General features: G+C 49.2%; 1 protein-coding gene across 8 annotated transcripts in view; it reads right to left on the bottom strand.

Moving 5' to 3' along the window:
- crtc3 (CREB regulated transcription coactivator 3) overlaps window positions 1–18,765 on the bottom strand; it is a 40,532-nt gene that overhangs the window by 4,776 nt on the left and 16,991 nt on the right. The window contains exons 4-14 of one of the 8 annotated variants that reach the window (XM_061244830.1): window positions 17,190–17,251; window positions 10,329–10,391; window positions 9,475–9,578; window positions 7,008–7,049; window positions 5,924–6,009; window positions 4,893–4,942; window positions 4,245–4,462; window positions 3,029–3,294; window positions 2,261–2,428; window positions 1,186–1,269; window positions 319–514 (exon numbers count right to left, since the gene is read on the bottom strand). In XM_061244830.1, the coding sequence (XP_061100814.1) occupies window positions 319–514; window positions 1,186–1,269; window positions 2,261–2,428; window positions 3,029–3,294; window positions 4,245–4,462; window positions 4,893–4,942; window positions 5,924–6,009; window positions 7,008–7,049; window positions 9,475–9,578; window positions 10,329–10,391; window positions 17,190–17,251 (1,339 nt within the window). The remainder of the gene's footprint in view (window positions 1–318; window positions 515–1,185; window positions 1,270–2,260; window positions 2,429–3,028; window positions 3,295–4,244; window positions 4,463–4,892; window positions 4,943–5,923; window positions 6,010–7,007; window positions 7,050–9,474; window positions 9,579–10,328; window positions 10,392–17,189; window positions 17,252–18,765) is intronic. The other 7 variants (XM_061244832.1, XM_061244831.1, XM_061244837.1 and 4 more) reach the window with 7 other exon arrangements.

The following is an 18,765-nucleotide window of genomic DNA, read 5'->3' as shown; positions in this document are numbered from 1 at the left end:
AGCCTCTCTCCTCAAACCCCTCTCACACTTCTCCAGCTCCTCACAGAGCCAGCAGCACCCTCCCACTGCTTCCTGGCACTGCGTCCATGAGACCCAGTCCTGCCATGAGACCCAATCCTGCCATGTCCCTGGACTTTACTTTCCATCAATTCCATCAGCGTTTCCTCAATCGGCTTTAATGGAAACATCACAGTAAACATTACAGAGTATGATGAACATAATCTACACAGACCAGGCAAGGAAGCATTAAAAACGGCTCACCGGAGCCCCGTGTGGATCCCCAGTGGGATCAGTGCTAGCGGCGGGTATGAGACGCACCTGTCAGGATGATGTTGGGGACCCCGCCCCCACAGTTTGAGTACAGCATGTTCTGCCTGGTCTGCAGAGAGTCCGGCAGGTGGCCGTGGCTACCGCCCAGCCCCATCAGAGCCGCCTGGGAGTAGTAGACCGGGTCGAAGCAGGGTCCGCCGGCCGCCGAGCTCATGGCGTTCTCCAGCATGCTGAACTGGTCCAGCTGGGGACGGGAGACCACACGCCTGTGTCACGCACCGCCCCAAAGCCACACAGAGCATCGCTGTATCTCTCCTCAACGGTAATAACCCAACATCACTGCAGCATGAGCATTATGGGAGGCCGCACGCCAGCGTATGTGTTATCTTAAATGTGTGCAGCTAGGGCGCAGTAGGGCGGGCGGCCTGTAGCGTAGTGGTTAAGGTGCATGACTGGGACACGCAAGGTCGGCGGTTCGATCCCCGGTCTAGCCACAATAAGATCTGCACAGCCATTGGCCCTTGAGCAAGGCCCTTAACCCTGCATTGCTCCAGGAGAGGATTGTCTCCTGCTTAGTCTTATCAACTGTACGTTGCTCTGGATAAGAGCGTCTGCCAAATGCCAATAATGTAATGTAATGTACCCAGGTAAGCTCACTTGTGAAATTTTCTCACAATTGGAAACTGACTGACTTTATTTATTTATTTGACAGGGAACTGACAAAAATTTGCCATGATGACAAAGTCTACCATTCACAACTGAAACCTACCCTCCCCAAAATGGCTGTGTAATCTGTTGTGTGCCACCCGATGGGACTACCACCCAGTCGGCACATGCACAGTCAGAATACCCTAGATTCTGAACTGTGGGGAACATCTCTGAAACAGCACTCTGGCAGCACCTGGTTACCCGTACCTGATAGGAGAGAGACTTTGACTGTCGATTAGAAAACTGCGGGTCCATGAAAGGATCACTGAAGAACGCCCCCATGTTGTTCTGCTGTGAATAGTTACAAGGAAAAGAGGAGATGTCACAAAGGAGAGATCTGGAGTGCAGGCTAAACACACTCAGCGCAAACCTAATGCTCTTTAAAACCACTATCAACGTACTGATCTTATCGCACTGTAGTAATGTTATAATACTTCATCCAATGCAGACAGAACGGCAGCAGTTGGGAGAAAAAGTATTTTCACACTCCCCAATAAGAGGGAGTTACAGTACCTGATTCTTTACATAATAGCCACAGTCATGCTTTTAGATGTCATCTGAACGTAATTTGTAACATTCAACTGGGCTATAAATGGCATCCCTTTCAAACTGAATAGCTAATCTGCTGAATAATACTGAGAATCTGGGATCTGGGACACATCATAACTTCTTGGAAACAGGGAGGGCATAGTGAATAAGCAGATATCAGGGCTCAGGGCAGTAGTGTTTACGGGCAGTAGTGTTTACGGGCAGTAATGACTAAGCAGATAGCAGGGCTTAGGGCAGTAGTGTTTACAGGCAGTAGTGAATAAGCAGATAGCAGGGCTCAGGGCAGTAGTGTTTACAGGCAGTAGTGAATAAGCAGGGCTCAGGGCAGTAGTGTTTACGGGCAGTAGTGACTAAGCAGATAGCAGGGCTCAGGGCAGTAGTGTTTACGGGCAGTAGTGAATAAGCAGGGCTCAGGGCAGTAGTGTTTACAGGCAGTAGTGAATAAGCAGATAGCAGGGCTCAGGGCAGTAGTGTTTACAGGCAGTAGTGAATAAGCAGATAGCAGGGCTCAGGGCAGTAGTGTTTACAGGCAGTAGTGAATAAGCAGGGCTCAGGGCAGTGGTGTTTACAGGCAGTAGTGAATAAGCAGGGCTCGGGGCAGTAGTGTTGACACGCAGTGCGCTAACGTGTGTTAGCGGTAGCGTCATGGGGACGTCTATTATCACAGGCTGCTCTCTCAGGAGCGGTGTGCTGACGAGAGCCACAGCAGCCCCGGCCCTGGGGGAGCGCTCACCCCGCTGGAGTTGAAATCCATGTGCAGGCTGTGCAGCGGAGACAGAGGCTGCTGCTGCTGGGAGCTCTGCTGCAGGCCCGGGTGGCCCTGCTGCTGCAGAGGCTGCTGGTACAGGGGGTACGGAGGGGGCGGCTCCATGGGCAGGCTGCTGGTGTCCAAGGCCACCCCCTTAAGACAAAAACAAAAAAAGAGCAACCCACATGTGTAAGGAGGTCTGTGACAGGGGCATTTCTTCGCAAAAAAAAAAAATCGCGCTTGCATTTCAGGACCCTCTTTTTTTTCCCCCCATCTTAAGCTGTGTGCTGCACTTTCATTCAAGAGGACCAACCAAGAAGTGCCATCTAAGTACTGCAGACATAAAGCTATCGCTACCACAGCAGAGATGAGCATCCACTCTTGTAATTATAGCACTAAATGTTTATTCATCCATTTGAAAGAGTACTGTAGCTTTTCCAAATACTCTTTTAAAATTGTAAGTCAGTGTAATGTTCTAGAACTCAATTGCTACAATTACCAGCGGTGATTCGTTACATCACCAATGGAAGGCTCAGTCTAATCACATATTTGCAATCTTTCACCTTAAAGGATCAACATCCTTTATAATAATATTGTTGAGTACTAGGAGCATCACGCCAGGCATTTGTGCACACATGAAATGAAGCGCACGTACACTCGATATCTCCACGCTCCTTGTTATTCGCTGGGTGCTGGGTGCAGTAATTGGCCTGGAGCGGGCTGAGGGACGCTCCAGGGGCTGGCGGTGCTCACCTGGGTGATGGGAGACAGCGAGGGAGACATGGTCGGGGACAGCTGCTTGCCCAGGCCCCGGCGCTGCTCGGCCCCGGGGGACAGAGTGAGGGGGCTGATGGGAGTGGGCCGTCGCCTGGGAGAGCTGCTCAGGGCCCCCGGAGGGGGGGTGGGCAGGGAGGCCAGCCGCAGGGACGAGTGGATGGAGGGGTTACTGAGAGACGAGTGCAGCTGGGAGTTGTTGAGGGACGCCTGGATCGAGGGGTTGCTCAGGGAGGAGGAGAGACCTGCCGGGGCGGGGAGAGAGAAGAGAGAGCGAGAAAGAACGAGAGAGAGAGTGGGGGGAGCGGAGTGCGAGAAAGAGTGAGAGAGAGAACATCAGGACTGCTGTCTGCAGACTGTAAAAAAGTCTGTCTTAAGTGTTTAGTCTTGTAATCTTTTTTTTTTCTTTTCCTCTGAAGTAGAAAATATTAGCTTGTTTCAGGCTACCGTTTGCTTGATAAGTGAACTTCTCACCCCATTGGCAATATTTTTATCTAATTTGGCAAAAAAACATTGGAAATACGATTATACTGCAAGTCAAAATATAAGACTTAAATACTTGAGACAGACTTATTTCTCGGTTTGTGCAGTGCAGCCCCTGGAAACAAGGCGGTGCCTCCCCACACACAGCCTTCACCATTGTTACTCTCCTGGCCATTCGGCGCAGAGAAAGGGGCTGCTTGTGTGCAGCCAGCACTGGGGTCAGAGTGGCTCTGTGGCTGTGGTCCTCTGCCAAGCCTCCAGCCAGCCCCACAGCAGGAAGGAGCCAGGGACACAACAGCCACAGAAGGGCTTAAAACACGGAGAGCCCTGAAATTGATCTGATCAGATATCTGTGAAATTCAAAGGGCCGAGGTCGAGGTTTGCGTCTATAAATGAATAAAGCCCTTCAGTAAAAGAACAGCATGCACCCCCCCCCTCCCCCGCACACAACCCCAACCCTTCCCACACTGAGCAGCCAGCCGGCACAGAAACAATCGTAGATGGAATGCACCGAAAAGCGGCTCCTGCGTTTCATGCGTTTGTCTTAAACCAACCACTCGAAAGCATGCGGATCACAGCGCTCTGCAGCCATGTGAGGTCGTATGTGTGGGCAGATTTGTGTGAAAGACATGGCGAGGGGGTGTCTTTCACACCGCCTGGAGCCGAACGCAGACGGAACAGAATGACACGGGGAAGCGCCCGTCACGCGTACCCTGCGAGTTCCCGATGCCCAGGTGCATCATGGCGGCCGGCAGGTTCCCAGTGCTGCTCCCCCCGCTCAGGTTGGGGTACCCGCCATCGTCAGGGTCCAGAGGCGTGGGCAGGGGCGAGGGGAAGTGCAGGTTGCTGAGGTCGGGCAGCGACCCGCCCGTGTTTAACGTCCCCTGGTAATGGGACAGCCCCACGTTGGGTTCCGGGGAAGGAAATATGCTGCGGACCAGGAAGAGGAGGGGCCGAGGAAACAATGGAGTTACTGTAGCACTTAGCAACAAGCAATTATTGTCCCATTATTAATAAAATCCAATAAACTATGCCAACCAAATATCTGAGTATCTCAATCCAGTAAAGTATGCCAGCTAAAATGCACTAGGATGAGCTGAAACTGAAACCAAAGCAAACTACTTTGCAAATGCTTCCAATTGATATTTTCAGGCTTGAGGGTGAATAACAAATACAGCACAAAGCGTGTAAACATTCTGGATGCTGGCCAGTGCTTCCAAGAAAACACTTTCCAATGCCTAGAAAACTGATACTGCACTTTGTAAACTTACAGCACACGTGTGCACTGAATTAAATATTATTCAGCTAATTCCGTATACGTGCGTGAAAGGTTCTCAGTGAAAAAATAGCTATGACTCACTTGATTCCAGGCACTTCACAGGATTTGGGGCGTGAGGAGAGAGACTGAACCTGCAACAGAGAGGCCACATTACAGACAGCTCAAATCTGAGCAGAATAACAGAGCAGAGAAAGAGCAGAGTCATAACACCAGGCACAGCACAGGGAGACAATGCTGAATTTAAAACCCTGCACTCTGCACCACTGCGTCACAAATACAAACTAGTTTTTTTTCTGCCTATACCACATTTTTCACTTGCTTCTGGCTACTCGGAGCTGGGTACATTTACCAATGCTAATCAATCAAAACTGCGAGAGAACTTAAGACATAACCAGGCAAGCTTATTTACTTAACCTTCCTCAACATAAATCACATAATGTGTATCATTCCCACAGACAGATACATGCTTCCCAAACATCAATTCTGTTTAAACCAAACCTTTTATATTTTATTCCTTATCATCCCAAACATCTACTTTAAAACAGTGCAGCGTTATCATACTTTCTATAAAAAGAGCCATATTGCACAGCTGATGGGCTCTGGACTCATCCAGCTTATGATGAGAAAACATTATGCATTCTCGCAACTGACAGAAACTAATCTCTTCCGAGTGTCCCACGCTCCTGGTTCAGAGGACATAGAGGGGTCGCAAAGACCTACACTTCCTCTGACAATGTATCTGATAACTGTAGCAGACCATCTGACAAGTCTTGGTTCTGCTTTTACATTCATACAATTTTGTCCCACTTGCTCTCATAAATTTTCGTCGCAAAGTATTGTTTATGCAAACAGAATCTAAAATAAAAAGTATTGATTTCACATCTATAATATAAATTTACATTTAAATACTTCTACTGTAGTCATATGGCCATTAATTTGTGATTCTCTATCTAATACTCAATGTTCATCTGCTTGGTGTCTTGTTAAGGTCTCATCATGTATCAATTCAACACTATGCATCCAAGCTACTTTAGGCTATTTAATGACTACATTTCCCAGGCACCCTGTTACATCCAGTGCAGCACCCCCACTTTTCATTGGTGGTCGCTCACCTTCTTGGCCTCCCACAGCTGCTTGGGCAGTGGCTTACTGACCCCAATCAGGGCCTCGTCACCTGGCATGGCAGGGAAGGAAAAGACTACAGAGAGAGAGGGAGAAAGGGAGGGACAGAGAGGGTCCATGATAAGATCAGTGCTGCAGAGCCAGGCACACCTCATTACACGCTCTAATGCCTGATACAGCTCTAACTGCCAGAGTACAACTGCAGGCGTGTCCACAGTGTGGATGTGCCCCGTGTGACCCCCAGGGATCCAGAGAGGTGGGTGGAGTCAGCAGGAAGCAAGGATAGGCTAGCAGTTGCAGGAAGAGGCCTTTGAACCTCAGCCGGCAGAAGTCAGAGGCGCACACGAACACACGCACGCACACAGACACACACACATTCGCGAGTACACGTACATGTACACGCACACACACGCACGCACGCACACAGACACACATTCACGAGTACACGTACATGTACACGCACACACACACACACACACACACACACACACACACACACACTCGCAGGCACATATGCACACATACGTGCACACATACTCACTCACACACAGGCACACACGAACAAACACACGCACGCACACACACACACACACACATTCAGGAGTACATGCACACACACACTTGCAGGCACATATGCACACATACTCACACATAGGCACACACAGGCACACACAAGCACACACAGGCACACACAGGCACACACAGGCACACACAGGCACACACAGGCACACACAAACAGAGGGACACACATGCACATACTCGCACACAGGCACACGCACGCGCACACAATCACATAGGCACATCTGCACACACCACATGTGCACTCATGCAGGGAGCTGTGCCATCATCACACACACAGGACTGAGGGACAATGGCAGGAATGCAAGTCTGTCAGTGCAGAGCTGCCCTGGCGGTTAGGGAGTGTTTGATACCGACTGTCTGTGATCACACGGGCAGGGCACCTGCAGCAGAGACACCTGCAGGGAAACCGCCATCGCGGCGTTGCCCTCGGAAACCAGTCCGCCCGCATTTCACAGAGCAGCAGCTGGGACAGGGCCAAACAGAGGCACTCACCATCTCCTGAGCCGTCCACCTCAGTCTCATTCATACTGGCTGCTGACCACCCGCACAGAGAGAGAGAGGGAGAGAGAGAGACCATCAGATCACAGCGCACTCCACTGTAAACACATTCTGCTCGCACCGCCTCCTTCTTTGATATCGGTCCCTCTGTCAGCAGGCCTGGGCTACAACATTCAACACGACACAATTTAAGCTCTTCACCTCCCTCTTTTATCTGACTGAAAGATGAGATGTTGATTTCACGCACAAAAGCACCATTATGTCACGTTATTCGTCAGATTCCTCCCGCATACCGACATGAAACTCCTCCTGGGCGGCACACCTGAGGCCCGGAGTCTCTGCGCAGGCCTGGGCACTGGCCGAGCAACGCCCCGCGCACTTTCTGTGCTCCGCCATTCGGGCGGGAACTGAAAGGGACGGCAGAAAATAGTCCCAGTGACCACAGGCCCCAGAGAGCAGAGAGAGAGCCATTGTTCCCAGGGCCGCGAGGGTCCCGCGGGGAACAGGCCTGTATTCTCCCTCCTCCCCTCCCTCCCTGTCCGCAGCGTGGGCCAGGGGCCAGGGGCCAGCTCCTCAGCAATCTGCTGCTCTGTTCCTGCAGAGGGACGGACAGCAGCCACCCAAAAAAACCTGGGAGCCATGGCAGGCGGCCACAGGGAGGAAGCGGAGGAACTGGGACGGAAAATGTCCTAACGCCCACCGCCCCGTCCCCTGCCCTGCCCAAACGGGCCGGTCCTGCTGGAACAGGGCATCCTGCCGCCCAGGCTCCGGCCGCTCGCGAGGTGGGCGTCCTCCGGCCCCGTAGCCGCCAGTACGCACGCACGGGTTTCTCCCTGCGCTACGAACCCTTCAGCTGACCACCGCCTTTCAGAGAGGAGGTCTTTATCAACGTCACTGCATCTACAGGAGCGTACACAGACATGCTCCACCGTGGCCAACATAGAGCAGCCTACACTTCATTTCAACTTCATGTATTATTATTTGACAGGGACAATGCACATTGATGAATATAAATACGCGGAGTTATCTGGGAAAGCTCATTTTATTTTCATCTCTGGGCTGCATGCGCTGACAGCGCTAACCACTGTGCCCAGAATGAGGAACTGACCCACCGCCTGGTCGCCCCTGCGCCCCGTGGCCTGGGTAAGGGTGTGGTCTCTGTATTGCGGTGGGAAGGGGGAAGGGGGAAGGGGGGAATGGCCGCAGCCAATGGCTCTACTTCCTCTGAGCCTTCCTCAGCTGCACCCACAGAGGGAGAGAGAGGACTGGGGGAATGACAGGCAGGTGGGGCGGGAGGGGAAGCCCCGCTCTCAATCATTTCCACAGGCGCCTGGTGAGCCTCCACTCAGGATCAAAGTGAGCCCTTCATTCAGCAGTTTTTTGCGGTTTATATTTGCAGCTCACGTTCGCCCCGGATCTTTACTCAATATCCTGTTTAAACTTGTTGGCTAAACAAAGAGTTGTAATACATTATATAAACAAAGACTTAATCCCTGCTTTCTTAGCCAAGATATGAACAATCCACCACTGCCCATTTTTCACAAAGTAAGCCGGGCTCGGTGTAAACTATAAACCTATTATAGTGACAATAAGCATTATTGTTTCTATTTATATGCTATTGTTTTGTATTCAAGATCAGATTTCTATTTTGTATTTTGAGTTATAACTATTTTTTTGTTGTTGCTGTAAGCACTTGGGTATTCTGTACCCATTGTATTTATACCAAGCACACACTCAAATGGAGACAGACAGAGTAACAGAGTGAGTGAGTGCACTCAAGGAGAATTATTGCCACAGAAAAGCATTCACTCATTTAATTTATTAGTTTATTCAACAAGGTCAATGCACATTAATAACATTTCTGTAGATGCAGCAGTTAGCCAAGGAGGCTCATTTTCGCCTGTAGACCTTGGGTTTTGGATTATAACTACTGGCAGTGTAATATTGATATCATGACTACGCTCTGCTTAATAGGTTAATTCCTGTGCAACGTTTGGAGACGGTCAGTTCTGACATAGCAGACGGCGTATACTGGTGCACTGCACACCCAGGAGGCTGATGGCAAGGTGAAGGCTTCCCCGACAGAGACACAGTGTGCCTGGGCAGAGATAAACATGTCTACAGTGTCGCCTCGGGCCTTTCTGCGGTTCGGCGGGCCATCGAACGGGACGGACTCTGGCGCTCTCTGTTAATCAGTGACCCGGAGGACCGAGCACAAACATCAAAACAAGCGCGATCACCTTGACACGGGCGGATCAGCCCACTGCACCACGGCGGGCGAAACATAAACAACACGCGCGGCCTGCGGCTCCTCTCCACCGCCTCACGGTCACTGTTTATATCCCCAGTGTAAGAGTGCCAGCAGCCACCCAGCAGGTGTGCTTTAATCTCCGTGACACTGCCCCCCCCCCCCCCCCACGCCCCCACACTCCCACACTTTGAACAGCGTAACCGGGCTCACCGTTTCGCTGTGGGGGCCCTCGGCCCATCTGCTGGTTCATCCCGAAGGCATCCTGCTGATTGGGGCTCATGGCGCTCGTGTGGAGGGCGGAGTCAGAGTTCGTTCTGCAGAAGGGGAGGAGACAAGGAGGGGCGTTGGAAAGGGGTGACAAATGACGGACGTCTGCTGCCTGCCCCCCCCCCACTATACTCAACCATTCATTCAGCAGGGCTGTGATAAACACAGCCAAGCCATTCATCCCGTTTAACGGTCACGCCTGCTCTTTAACCGGCTACAGGCTAGATCGCTCTCGAGAGCTCTTCATCTGCTTCCAGTGGCTGCAGGTCTGCTGAGTGTCACTCTACGAGACAGAAGCCTTTTCCCTCTCCAGTGTAATGGTAGAGAAGAGCACAGAGCGTCTCATCAATCTAGCGAATGACTTCTCAGCCAGCTTTCATCAGGGGTTAGCGCAAACACTTGATCTGCTCTCAGCTTAAAAAAAATATTTGGCAAATAAATTCAAGGAAAGAAGTAATCAGTTAAAAACATGCTTCATTATCATCATGATTACCATCAATGCTGTCATCATCACCATTACATGTGAAGTTGATCTTACCAATACAGCCTTGTGTGTCCTTTGATTGGATAAGTGTCATTGAGGCAAAAGTGCTGAATTTTGTATGCTGAGGAGTACATTAGTCTCATTAGTACATTGTTGACTGTGTGACCCTGACTCCAAATCTTCATCAGGCAGGAATCAAAAAGATGAGCAATAAAGAGTGAGGGAGGAAAAAAGAGAGACACAGAGGGGTAAAACCAGAAAGATAACAGGGCGGGAGAGAGCTGTCCAGGAGGACTCAGAGGTCAGAGGTCACCTGTTGAGCTGCGATATTAATCTATATCCCGGCCGTTTCTCCTCGCTCCACGGCTGCGGCTCCCTTTGGGAAACGGAAACACCAGAGTTTAGCGTCCCGAGCGGTGTGGTGCCCCCTGGCCCAGGGTTAGTACGGGGCAGAGAAAGCGAGAGAGACAGGGCGGAAATGTTCAGGAGAGCGGGGCAGGCGTGAGGAGGAGAGGGGGGTACGCGTGAGGAGGAGAGGCGTGAGGAGGAGAGGGGGGTACGCGTGAGGAGGAGAGGCGTGAGGAGGAGTGGGGGGCAGGCGTGAGGAGGAGAGGGGTGAGGAGGAGAGGGGGGTACGCGTGAGGAAGAGAGGAACCGCGTGGCCTGCTCGCCCCAGCTCAGCCAGCTCTGGCCAAGGCGAGGCCTGGACGGGCCCATTTTCACACGTTTCACACACTCACAAAAGACAACAAGCCTGCCACCCATTCCACCCACTTGAAAGTTCACCTGAGGCTCACCCCTATTTCGCACCTCCACAGGATATTAAATTTTTTTTCTGAGACCGTATGAAGTGAACGCAAAATGCCACCCCTTGGAAAAAGGGTTTGCTCAACAATTAAGGTAATTCTTCATGCATAGGCTACTCGGTTCATAAGTTCACAAGTGCTAGTGGAAATCTACTTTGAGTGTTGTTTGGCCAGACAGCCAGTGTGTGCCGTGCTCCCCCACCACATACGAGCCGTCTCACCGGACTGGTTTCCACCTCACACCCCCCAACCCCCACCCATCCACCCGCCAGCTGTATCTTCTGCAGGTTATATCCACTGCTGCCCCGGATATCCGACCCCATGTAGGACTAGAGCCAAATATGTAACAGGGCCCTGCAAACACGGGCCGGGACTTAAGCACACTCACTGAATCTCGGTCACAACCATGAGTCCTGCGGAGCCTCAGACAACACACACAGATGATACACAACGTTTCCGGCCGTCTGACACGGCCAGATGTGACGGACAAACGCCCGACAGGCTCCTGCTGGCTCCCTATGAAGTGTCTGTCTGAGCTACAACCGCCATAGACCTTCCTGCCGCTCGCCAATCTGACTGCATTCAGATGTGCCCAATTGCCATGGCACATTTCAAAACGGTTGCGGTTTACCATAGAAAAGCCATTCATTCCTCTTCACAACGGTGCATTTCACAGTAAGGTATGATTACTGTATACCGTGTACCAACCCAGTCATTTACCAAAACTGAAAACCTCAACTGATCCATATTAAAATACGCCATCACTGCAAATTATAGCACACACAAAATATTTAATGTCTTGCACTGCATGTGGAGGCTAGATAGTTCTAAGGTCCAGAGTCCAGAGAGAGAGGGAGAGAGGGAGAGGAAATAAGATCAAATTCAGCTGCAACAGCACCCGCAGAGGAAGACATGGAGCAGCTTTTAGGGGCGAGACTGAAATGGTGGGAATGTCAGCTGCGTTTCAGCAGGATGGGGAGAAGGCGGAGCGGGAGAGCGGGTCGGATCAGAGCAGCGCGTTCGATTCTGAAACCACAGGGCCGAAGCCCAGGCCAACAGCCCCAACAAACAGCCCCGCAACAGCCCCAACAAACAGTCCCGCAACAGCCCCAACAAACAGCCCCGCAACAGCCCCCAAAGCAGGGCCCACAACAGCCCCACAGCAGGGCTCTTCAGCAGATGACCCTGGCTTTATTACACATTTACCCGTAAAGCCCCCCGTTGCACTGTATTAAGGCTTACCGTACCATATGGAGGAGCCTCCCTACCCCCTCCTTGCCCATATAGATGTGGGCATATCTGTAAATTAAAGACAACGGTCTGAAAATAGGCCGCGGCAGATTAAAGAGGATACGCTGCGTGTTGGCGTGTGGATAACCGCGTAGATACGCATTAAAAAGGCAGTTTAATGCACATTCAGAACAAGCAGACAAGGCTGCTCTGTCACTTCCAACAATGCCCCGCAGAAACCAAGCTCCGCATCTCGCTGTGCGTACTGCATAAATTACAAACTTCAAAGGTAGAGTACATGGTTCACAGCAATGCATTTGAAAACCATTTTTTTACATAATCAATGGCACAGAAAGCCTCTTCGTGCATTATTCATGCCACATCATCTGTAGGATCCCTTTCCCCTGGGAGGAGCTGGGTGGGGGGTAGGGGGCGTGGGACTGGGAGAACAGCTCTGACCTATGTTGCTGACCCAGCCCAGCTGTGCTCCATTGGGACCTGGACATAGCTGCCCACAGGCCCCGCCCACCCTACCCAGACACCAACGGGAGCGCGTCTCTCCGAGGACCAGCAGTGCGCTGCTCAAAATACACACGGTCCTCTTTCAGGCCCGTCCCGCGGGACACACAGGGCCTCTGGAAAACAACCCTCCGCTCCTTTATGACATTGACTGAATGCTCAATTAATGTGAGCAGAACAACAGGGCCAAGTGTCACCAGCAGAAAGGCCAAAAACATTATGAGCTCATACAACAGCCGGAAATGCTCCTCTGTACTCTACAGCTGCTCCTCTTTAAATGAGCATAAAATTAATTATACAGCACGCACAACTCTGGCTTTTCCGTCATTTGAGCCGACTGAAAGGTTTAAGAATTCCTTCATAAATTCATTCTTAATTGACATTGTGGAATCCTAAACAGATTAATTTCGGCTGTCAGGCATAACCAAAATAACAACAAGCCGCAGTCGGTAAAATCCTAGAGCGCTGAGATCACACACAGCTGGCTTGCGTAATTTGACCCTGAGCAGGAAGTGTCCCCATGTAATCCATAATGCGTTCTGACCTTGCTGAAATTATTAAGCAATAATGTTCTCCCCTCCAACTTTTCCCACTGCAGTTTCTGTTAAACACCTATGCATTCATGGCAATGCCAACCCTGAGACCTTAATCTAGAGCCAAATACACTGCGTGTACTTTAATGCCAGGTATAGCACGGGGGAACACAAATAAACATAATTACTTTACTCAATTGCAAATGCGACCTGCAAGTAGCACAAGAGAGCCTGCGTATGAGGAAGTGTCTACATTTGTTTACAGGCAGTGACTGACTACAAGGCACATCCACCCCAGTTATACATTCAGGCTACTGCACATTCCACCCCTGCCAAATGATCTGCTCAGCATGTAGCTGGAACTCAGCCGATATTTTGGGAGACTAATTTCTGTGTTCATGTGTTCAAGAGGAAGCGTTTCCTTTTTGGAGAAAACAAGAAGGCAAAACTGGTGAAGAGTACGATATGGACTGAGTTTTTGAGGACAATGGCAACGTATTATAACAGCAACTATACAGAGAAACACTATGATTTTCGGAGTGATCAGCGCAATTTAGGCGAGTTGAGTCATAATAGGCCTCAAACAATTTTCTGTAATGGCCTGTAACGTCGTATCAAGGCAACATGCTGGGTCTGTTCACTTAGTTGACAGGCTAGAATCCGTCAACAGCAGTGGTGTAATTTGGCAGTGCTGTATATCATTCTGTTCCAGTCTAGAAAAGGTCAATGGAAAACCACCCAGAACCTGAACAAAGCTGGCCTGCCGGGTTCCAATGAAAGACTAAAACGTTTACGAGCCTACGCTCATTAGGCAGACCCCCACAGCAGTAAAATGTAGGCCATTCAGATGCCTCAGCGCTACATGTCCGTTTCATCCAGGGGAGGGAGGCTTACCGCACTGCGGGGCAGGCAGGGGGAGACTGGGACTGGGGGCAGTTGCACTGAAAGGGTTAAGATGGGTGGATCCTCTCCAGTGTGGCAGGCAGGGGGAGCCCGGGGGCAGTTGCACTGAAAGGGTTAAGATGGGTGGACCCACTCCAGTGTGGCAGGCAGGGGGAGCCCAGGGGCAGTTGCACTGAAAGGGTTAAGATGGATGGATCCTCTTCAGTGTGGTCGGCTCTAATGCTCTGCAGATGTTGTGAGTGTTGTAAACACTTCCCGCTCCGCCTGCCCCCGGAGGAATCGCACCAGCATCTGCCTCCCAGTCAAACAGAACAGCCCAGCTCCAGGGCGCGCACACACACCGTCCGAGCAGCGCACAGCTCCACACGCGCTCTCAGGCTCAGTGCCTTCCCAAAACAAATCATCCACCGAGGTTTGCGGTTCAACCCTTCGCTAGCCTTTCAGAGCTTTTTCTGTGAGCTTTTTTGGCTATAATAAGAAATTCAATGCAACACTCAGGAAAACAATGTCACTCCAGACCTCATCTCCTGGAAGGAGCCCAATGTTTCTGTGAAGGTGAGCTTTCAATTTACTGTCTTTGGGGGCAAAAAAAAGAAAAGAAAACAGCAGATGTTTGCGGTCATTAAGCAGCTCAAATTACAGGTGAGAGTCGTAGTCCCTCAGTAGAGCGCAGACAGAAAAACAACAACAAACACTCACAGCTGACCTGCAACATGCACAGGGATAGGCATGGCTTAGAAAATGTTCAAACCCAAAACCAAACCACAAAAAAGGAATGAACAGAATGGCCGGAGTGGACCCTCTGTGACCCGTCACCCTGACGACGACAGTTCTGATCTGTGCCGAACAATCTGCTGCTGTATGCAGAGAGACCCAACCACGGAGAAGCAGATCTCCCCCTCTCACTCTCTCTCTTTCTTTCTCAAAAATACACACACACACACACACACACACAAACACACAAACACACAAACACACACACACAAAAACAAACACATGCACAGATACACACACACGCACACACACACAAACACACACACACACACACACACACACACACACACACACACACACACACACACACACAACACAAACACACACACACACACACACACACACACATACTCCCATACACACACATACAAAAACAAACACATGCACAGATACACACACGCGCACACACGCGCACACACACAGTGCAGACAATCTGTCCCTGAAGCAGAAGGCAGGTCTGGCCACTGGGGAGCTGGCAGAGTTAGTACTGTACATGTACACACAGGGGAGAGAGGAAGACAAGAGCAGCAGCTTCACTGTGATTCGTCCTTGAGGGGAAGAGGCAGGTTAGAATCAGAGAGAAATGCTTCTGGTTAGTACTGGCAGCACTGGGAAATAACCAGGAGAAGGCAACACTTGAAAATAACTGACACAAGAGAAAAAAGGAAGCTTACATAATGTGATGAGTTAAATAAATCAAATAGAATTTCAAGTAAGTCAACGAATAAACACCCAGAATACAGCATGAAAGGAGTATCTATTGATTGTAATTAGTAAATTCACAGAAGTGTTAAATAATGCATAAAGAGAAACTGAACTGTAGAGGAATTCAATATATGCTCTGAAGAATTTCACTACCCATAACATTTAACCTTCCACATTTTAGGTTACACAATATATTGGATTGTACAGTATGCTGCAACACGAGACTGCATCATGAAGTAAAGCACTACATTTCTCAGTGCATACCAGCAACATATTTCTATCTCAACATTTCAGTCATCTTCAGAAACACAGTCGAGATTCAAAAATCAACCCAACCAACCTTGTAAACACGCATCTCAAATTTTAATATTTGCATGTACTGAACTGCTTTAGTGCATTGTGCTTAAAAATATTGGAAAACAAGGACTTTTTCCAGCAAATCTCGTGAGGCTAAAATACATTATGTCTGTTTATGTTCTGTGCTTATATCTTGCTTTTCAAGAACACATATAGCCTTTCCTTACTTGCACTAATACAACAAAATAAAAATAACTGATTTATTGTCATCTAGATTGCAAAATTGTGTAATATGCTCCTCTGTGGCATATGGCAGTCAGACTAGTTGCCTGACAGGCACGGAAGACAAGGTCACTGCAACTGGCAGCTTTAGAGAGCCAGCGCTGGCCGACCTGAGCACGGATGTAAACAATGTCAGAGGGCGTGGAGCGCTGTGCTTTATGAGTTGGAAAGTAAACACTGAGCTGGTGATGCTCCTTCACTGTAGCGCTACAGGGAGCAGCCATTTTGGAGTTGTAAGGTAAACACTGAACCGGTGATGCTCCTTCACTGTAGCGCTACAGGTAGCAGCCATTTTGGAGTTGTAAAGTAAAGACTGAACCGGTGACGCTCCTTCACTGTAGCGCTACAGGGAGCAGCCATTTTGGAGTTGTAAAGTAAAGACTGAACCGGTGACGCTCCTTCACTGTAGCGCTACAGGTAGCAGCCATTTTGGAGTTGTAAAGTAAAGACTGAACCGGTGACGCTCCTTCACTGTAGCGCTACAGGTAGCAGCCGTGTTGGGGTTGTAAAATAAACACTGAACCTGTGATGCTCCTTCACTGTAGAGCTACAGGGAGCAGCCATCAGATTTGGTACACATGGTGCATTAATGTGCTTTGTGAAATTGAAGATTTTGGTTGTGTAGCAATTGCCCTGTTAATAGAAATCGTAACTAGTAAATTTCTCCACTGTATCATTTCACATTTACTTAAATGTATATTTGTCAAACAAAACTAAGCACAGTAGATGCAACCTTTTTCAAGCAAACAAATCTAATAAAATTAAAAAACATAGCCGGCTAAGCTTTGTCCTTCTGAGCCTTAATATGAGGCATATCACATCATTCATAGCCTCTCTGTGAGAAGCATAATGTTAACCTTTCTCAGCATTTCATGTCAGATTTCATGTTACTGAGGGGGAAGGCACTTGGAGACAGAATGTATTTCTCATGACTATCCTATGGTCTCTATCTCTGACATCAGCCTGTGACAACCACCAGCCTTTCACCAGGAGGCCCATCTAGGTGTTTCTGTGGCTTTACCATTTCACACAGCTTGGGTTTAAGACTACCCGGAAGGAAGGGGACTACACTGACCACGATACCCTGTTCCATGAATTAAGGCCTGTTACAGAGAGAGCACTCACCTTCTCCAGCTGTTATCCGGGGGAGGAGACAGGTACACAGTTCCATACGGAGAGCTTTCCACGTCGCATAGTCAAGGAAAATACTTAGAAAGACACATAGAAATATATACAATAACGGGACTCATTCATATAAGACACATACAGTAATTTACTGGAACCAAGTATAATGTTAGTCCATTAACTTAAAATGTCATGGATGGACAGACATAATTTTGAAATAAACAGCTTTGTGATACAGAAACTGAGAGATGACTGCATGCATTAATATAGAGAACTTCAGGGACATAACTGATTAAGACATACTGTAACATAATACAAAACAAATTGTCTGCTTATAGTTCAGAAAGATTATAATAGACACAGCCTCGTGTTTGGCAGATGACCGATCTCATTAAATAACTAAGACTACTGGTGTACATTGCCATACACACAGAAACACCACAGTGGCATTGCTCTGATTTTTTTGGCTCATGGGCTAAAACAAACGGACCACAAAAATAAAAATAAATTGTAAAAACAGAATGATAATTACAGTCCAGTCTATGGCACTGCTTTGATGAAAGGACAGAGAAACAGCGCAGATGTTGCCATGCGCACAGCACGACTTCAAACAAAGGGCAATAAAAGCGGCTGGCACTTTCACTATCACTCTCAGTCCTGCGCAGTGAAGCCACTGCTGCAGAGAAACAGGAAGTCTCTCTTTCATCAAGTGAGCATATAAACACACACATACACAGAAATGAAGTGGGTATTGTGTGCACAGTGTGTATATGCATGCATACATATAGGGAAACCACAGAGACCATGTTCAGTGGGAAAGTGACCACATTCAGATGAATAACGACGACAGATTTAAAAAAATGTTAATTACAGAAACAAGCCAATGATCTGCAAACAGACACGCACGCACGCACGCACGCACGCACGCACGCACGCACGCACGCACGCACGCACGCACGCACACACGCACACACGCACACACGCACACACACACACACACGAGCGTGCGTACACACAACGATGCTGAGATGTACCCATAGCCGGAAGCCATGGATTAAAGGGGAGATTTCCTTGGTAATTAGCTTATGCAGTGGGAAAGGACAAGCAGCCAATGATAACCCTGTCACAACAAAGCTCTGCAGTCTGAGTGGGTGGAGTCCACTCTCTTCCCTGTTCAGCGCTGAATCCACGTACACCACGCATAGAGACCTACGCACAGTTAGCCTAGTTGGCTAAGGTACATGACTGCAACCCGCGAGGTTGGCGGTACAATCCCTGATGTAGAGACGTTAAGATCTGCACAGCTGTTGGGCACTTGAGCAAGGCCCTGAACCTCAGATTGCTCCAGGGGGGCTTGTCCCCTGCTTAGTTTAATCGACTAAGTCACTTTGGATAAAAAAAATCATCAGCTAAATAACATGTAACATAATAATGTAAATGTAAAAGACTGCTGTCTGAATGGACCATGCGTTCTGAAGGACTGCAAGGCGGATGCAGAACTACTGCAGAGACACCCATGTTCACCGTGAACAAGCTTAAGCTCACTTTCAGAGTCAGTCTAATCTTGGCAGATGCA

Source organism: Conger conger, chromosome 6 (assembly GCF_963514075.1).
Source record: "Conger conger chromosome 6, fConCon1.1, whole genome shotgun sequence".
In the NCBI taxonomy this organism is placed as follows: Eukaryota; Metazoa; Chordata; class Actinopteri; order Anguilliformes; family Congridae; genus Conger; species Conger conger.
This window is presented reverse-complemented; position numbering and strand designations above follow the sequence as displayed.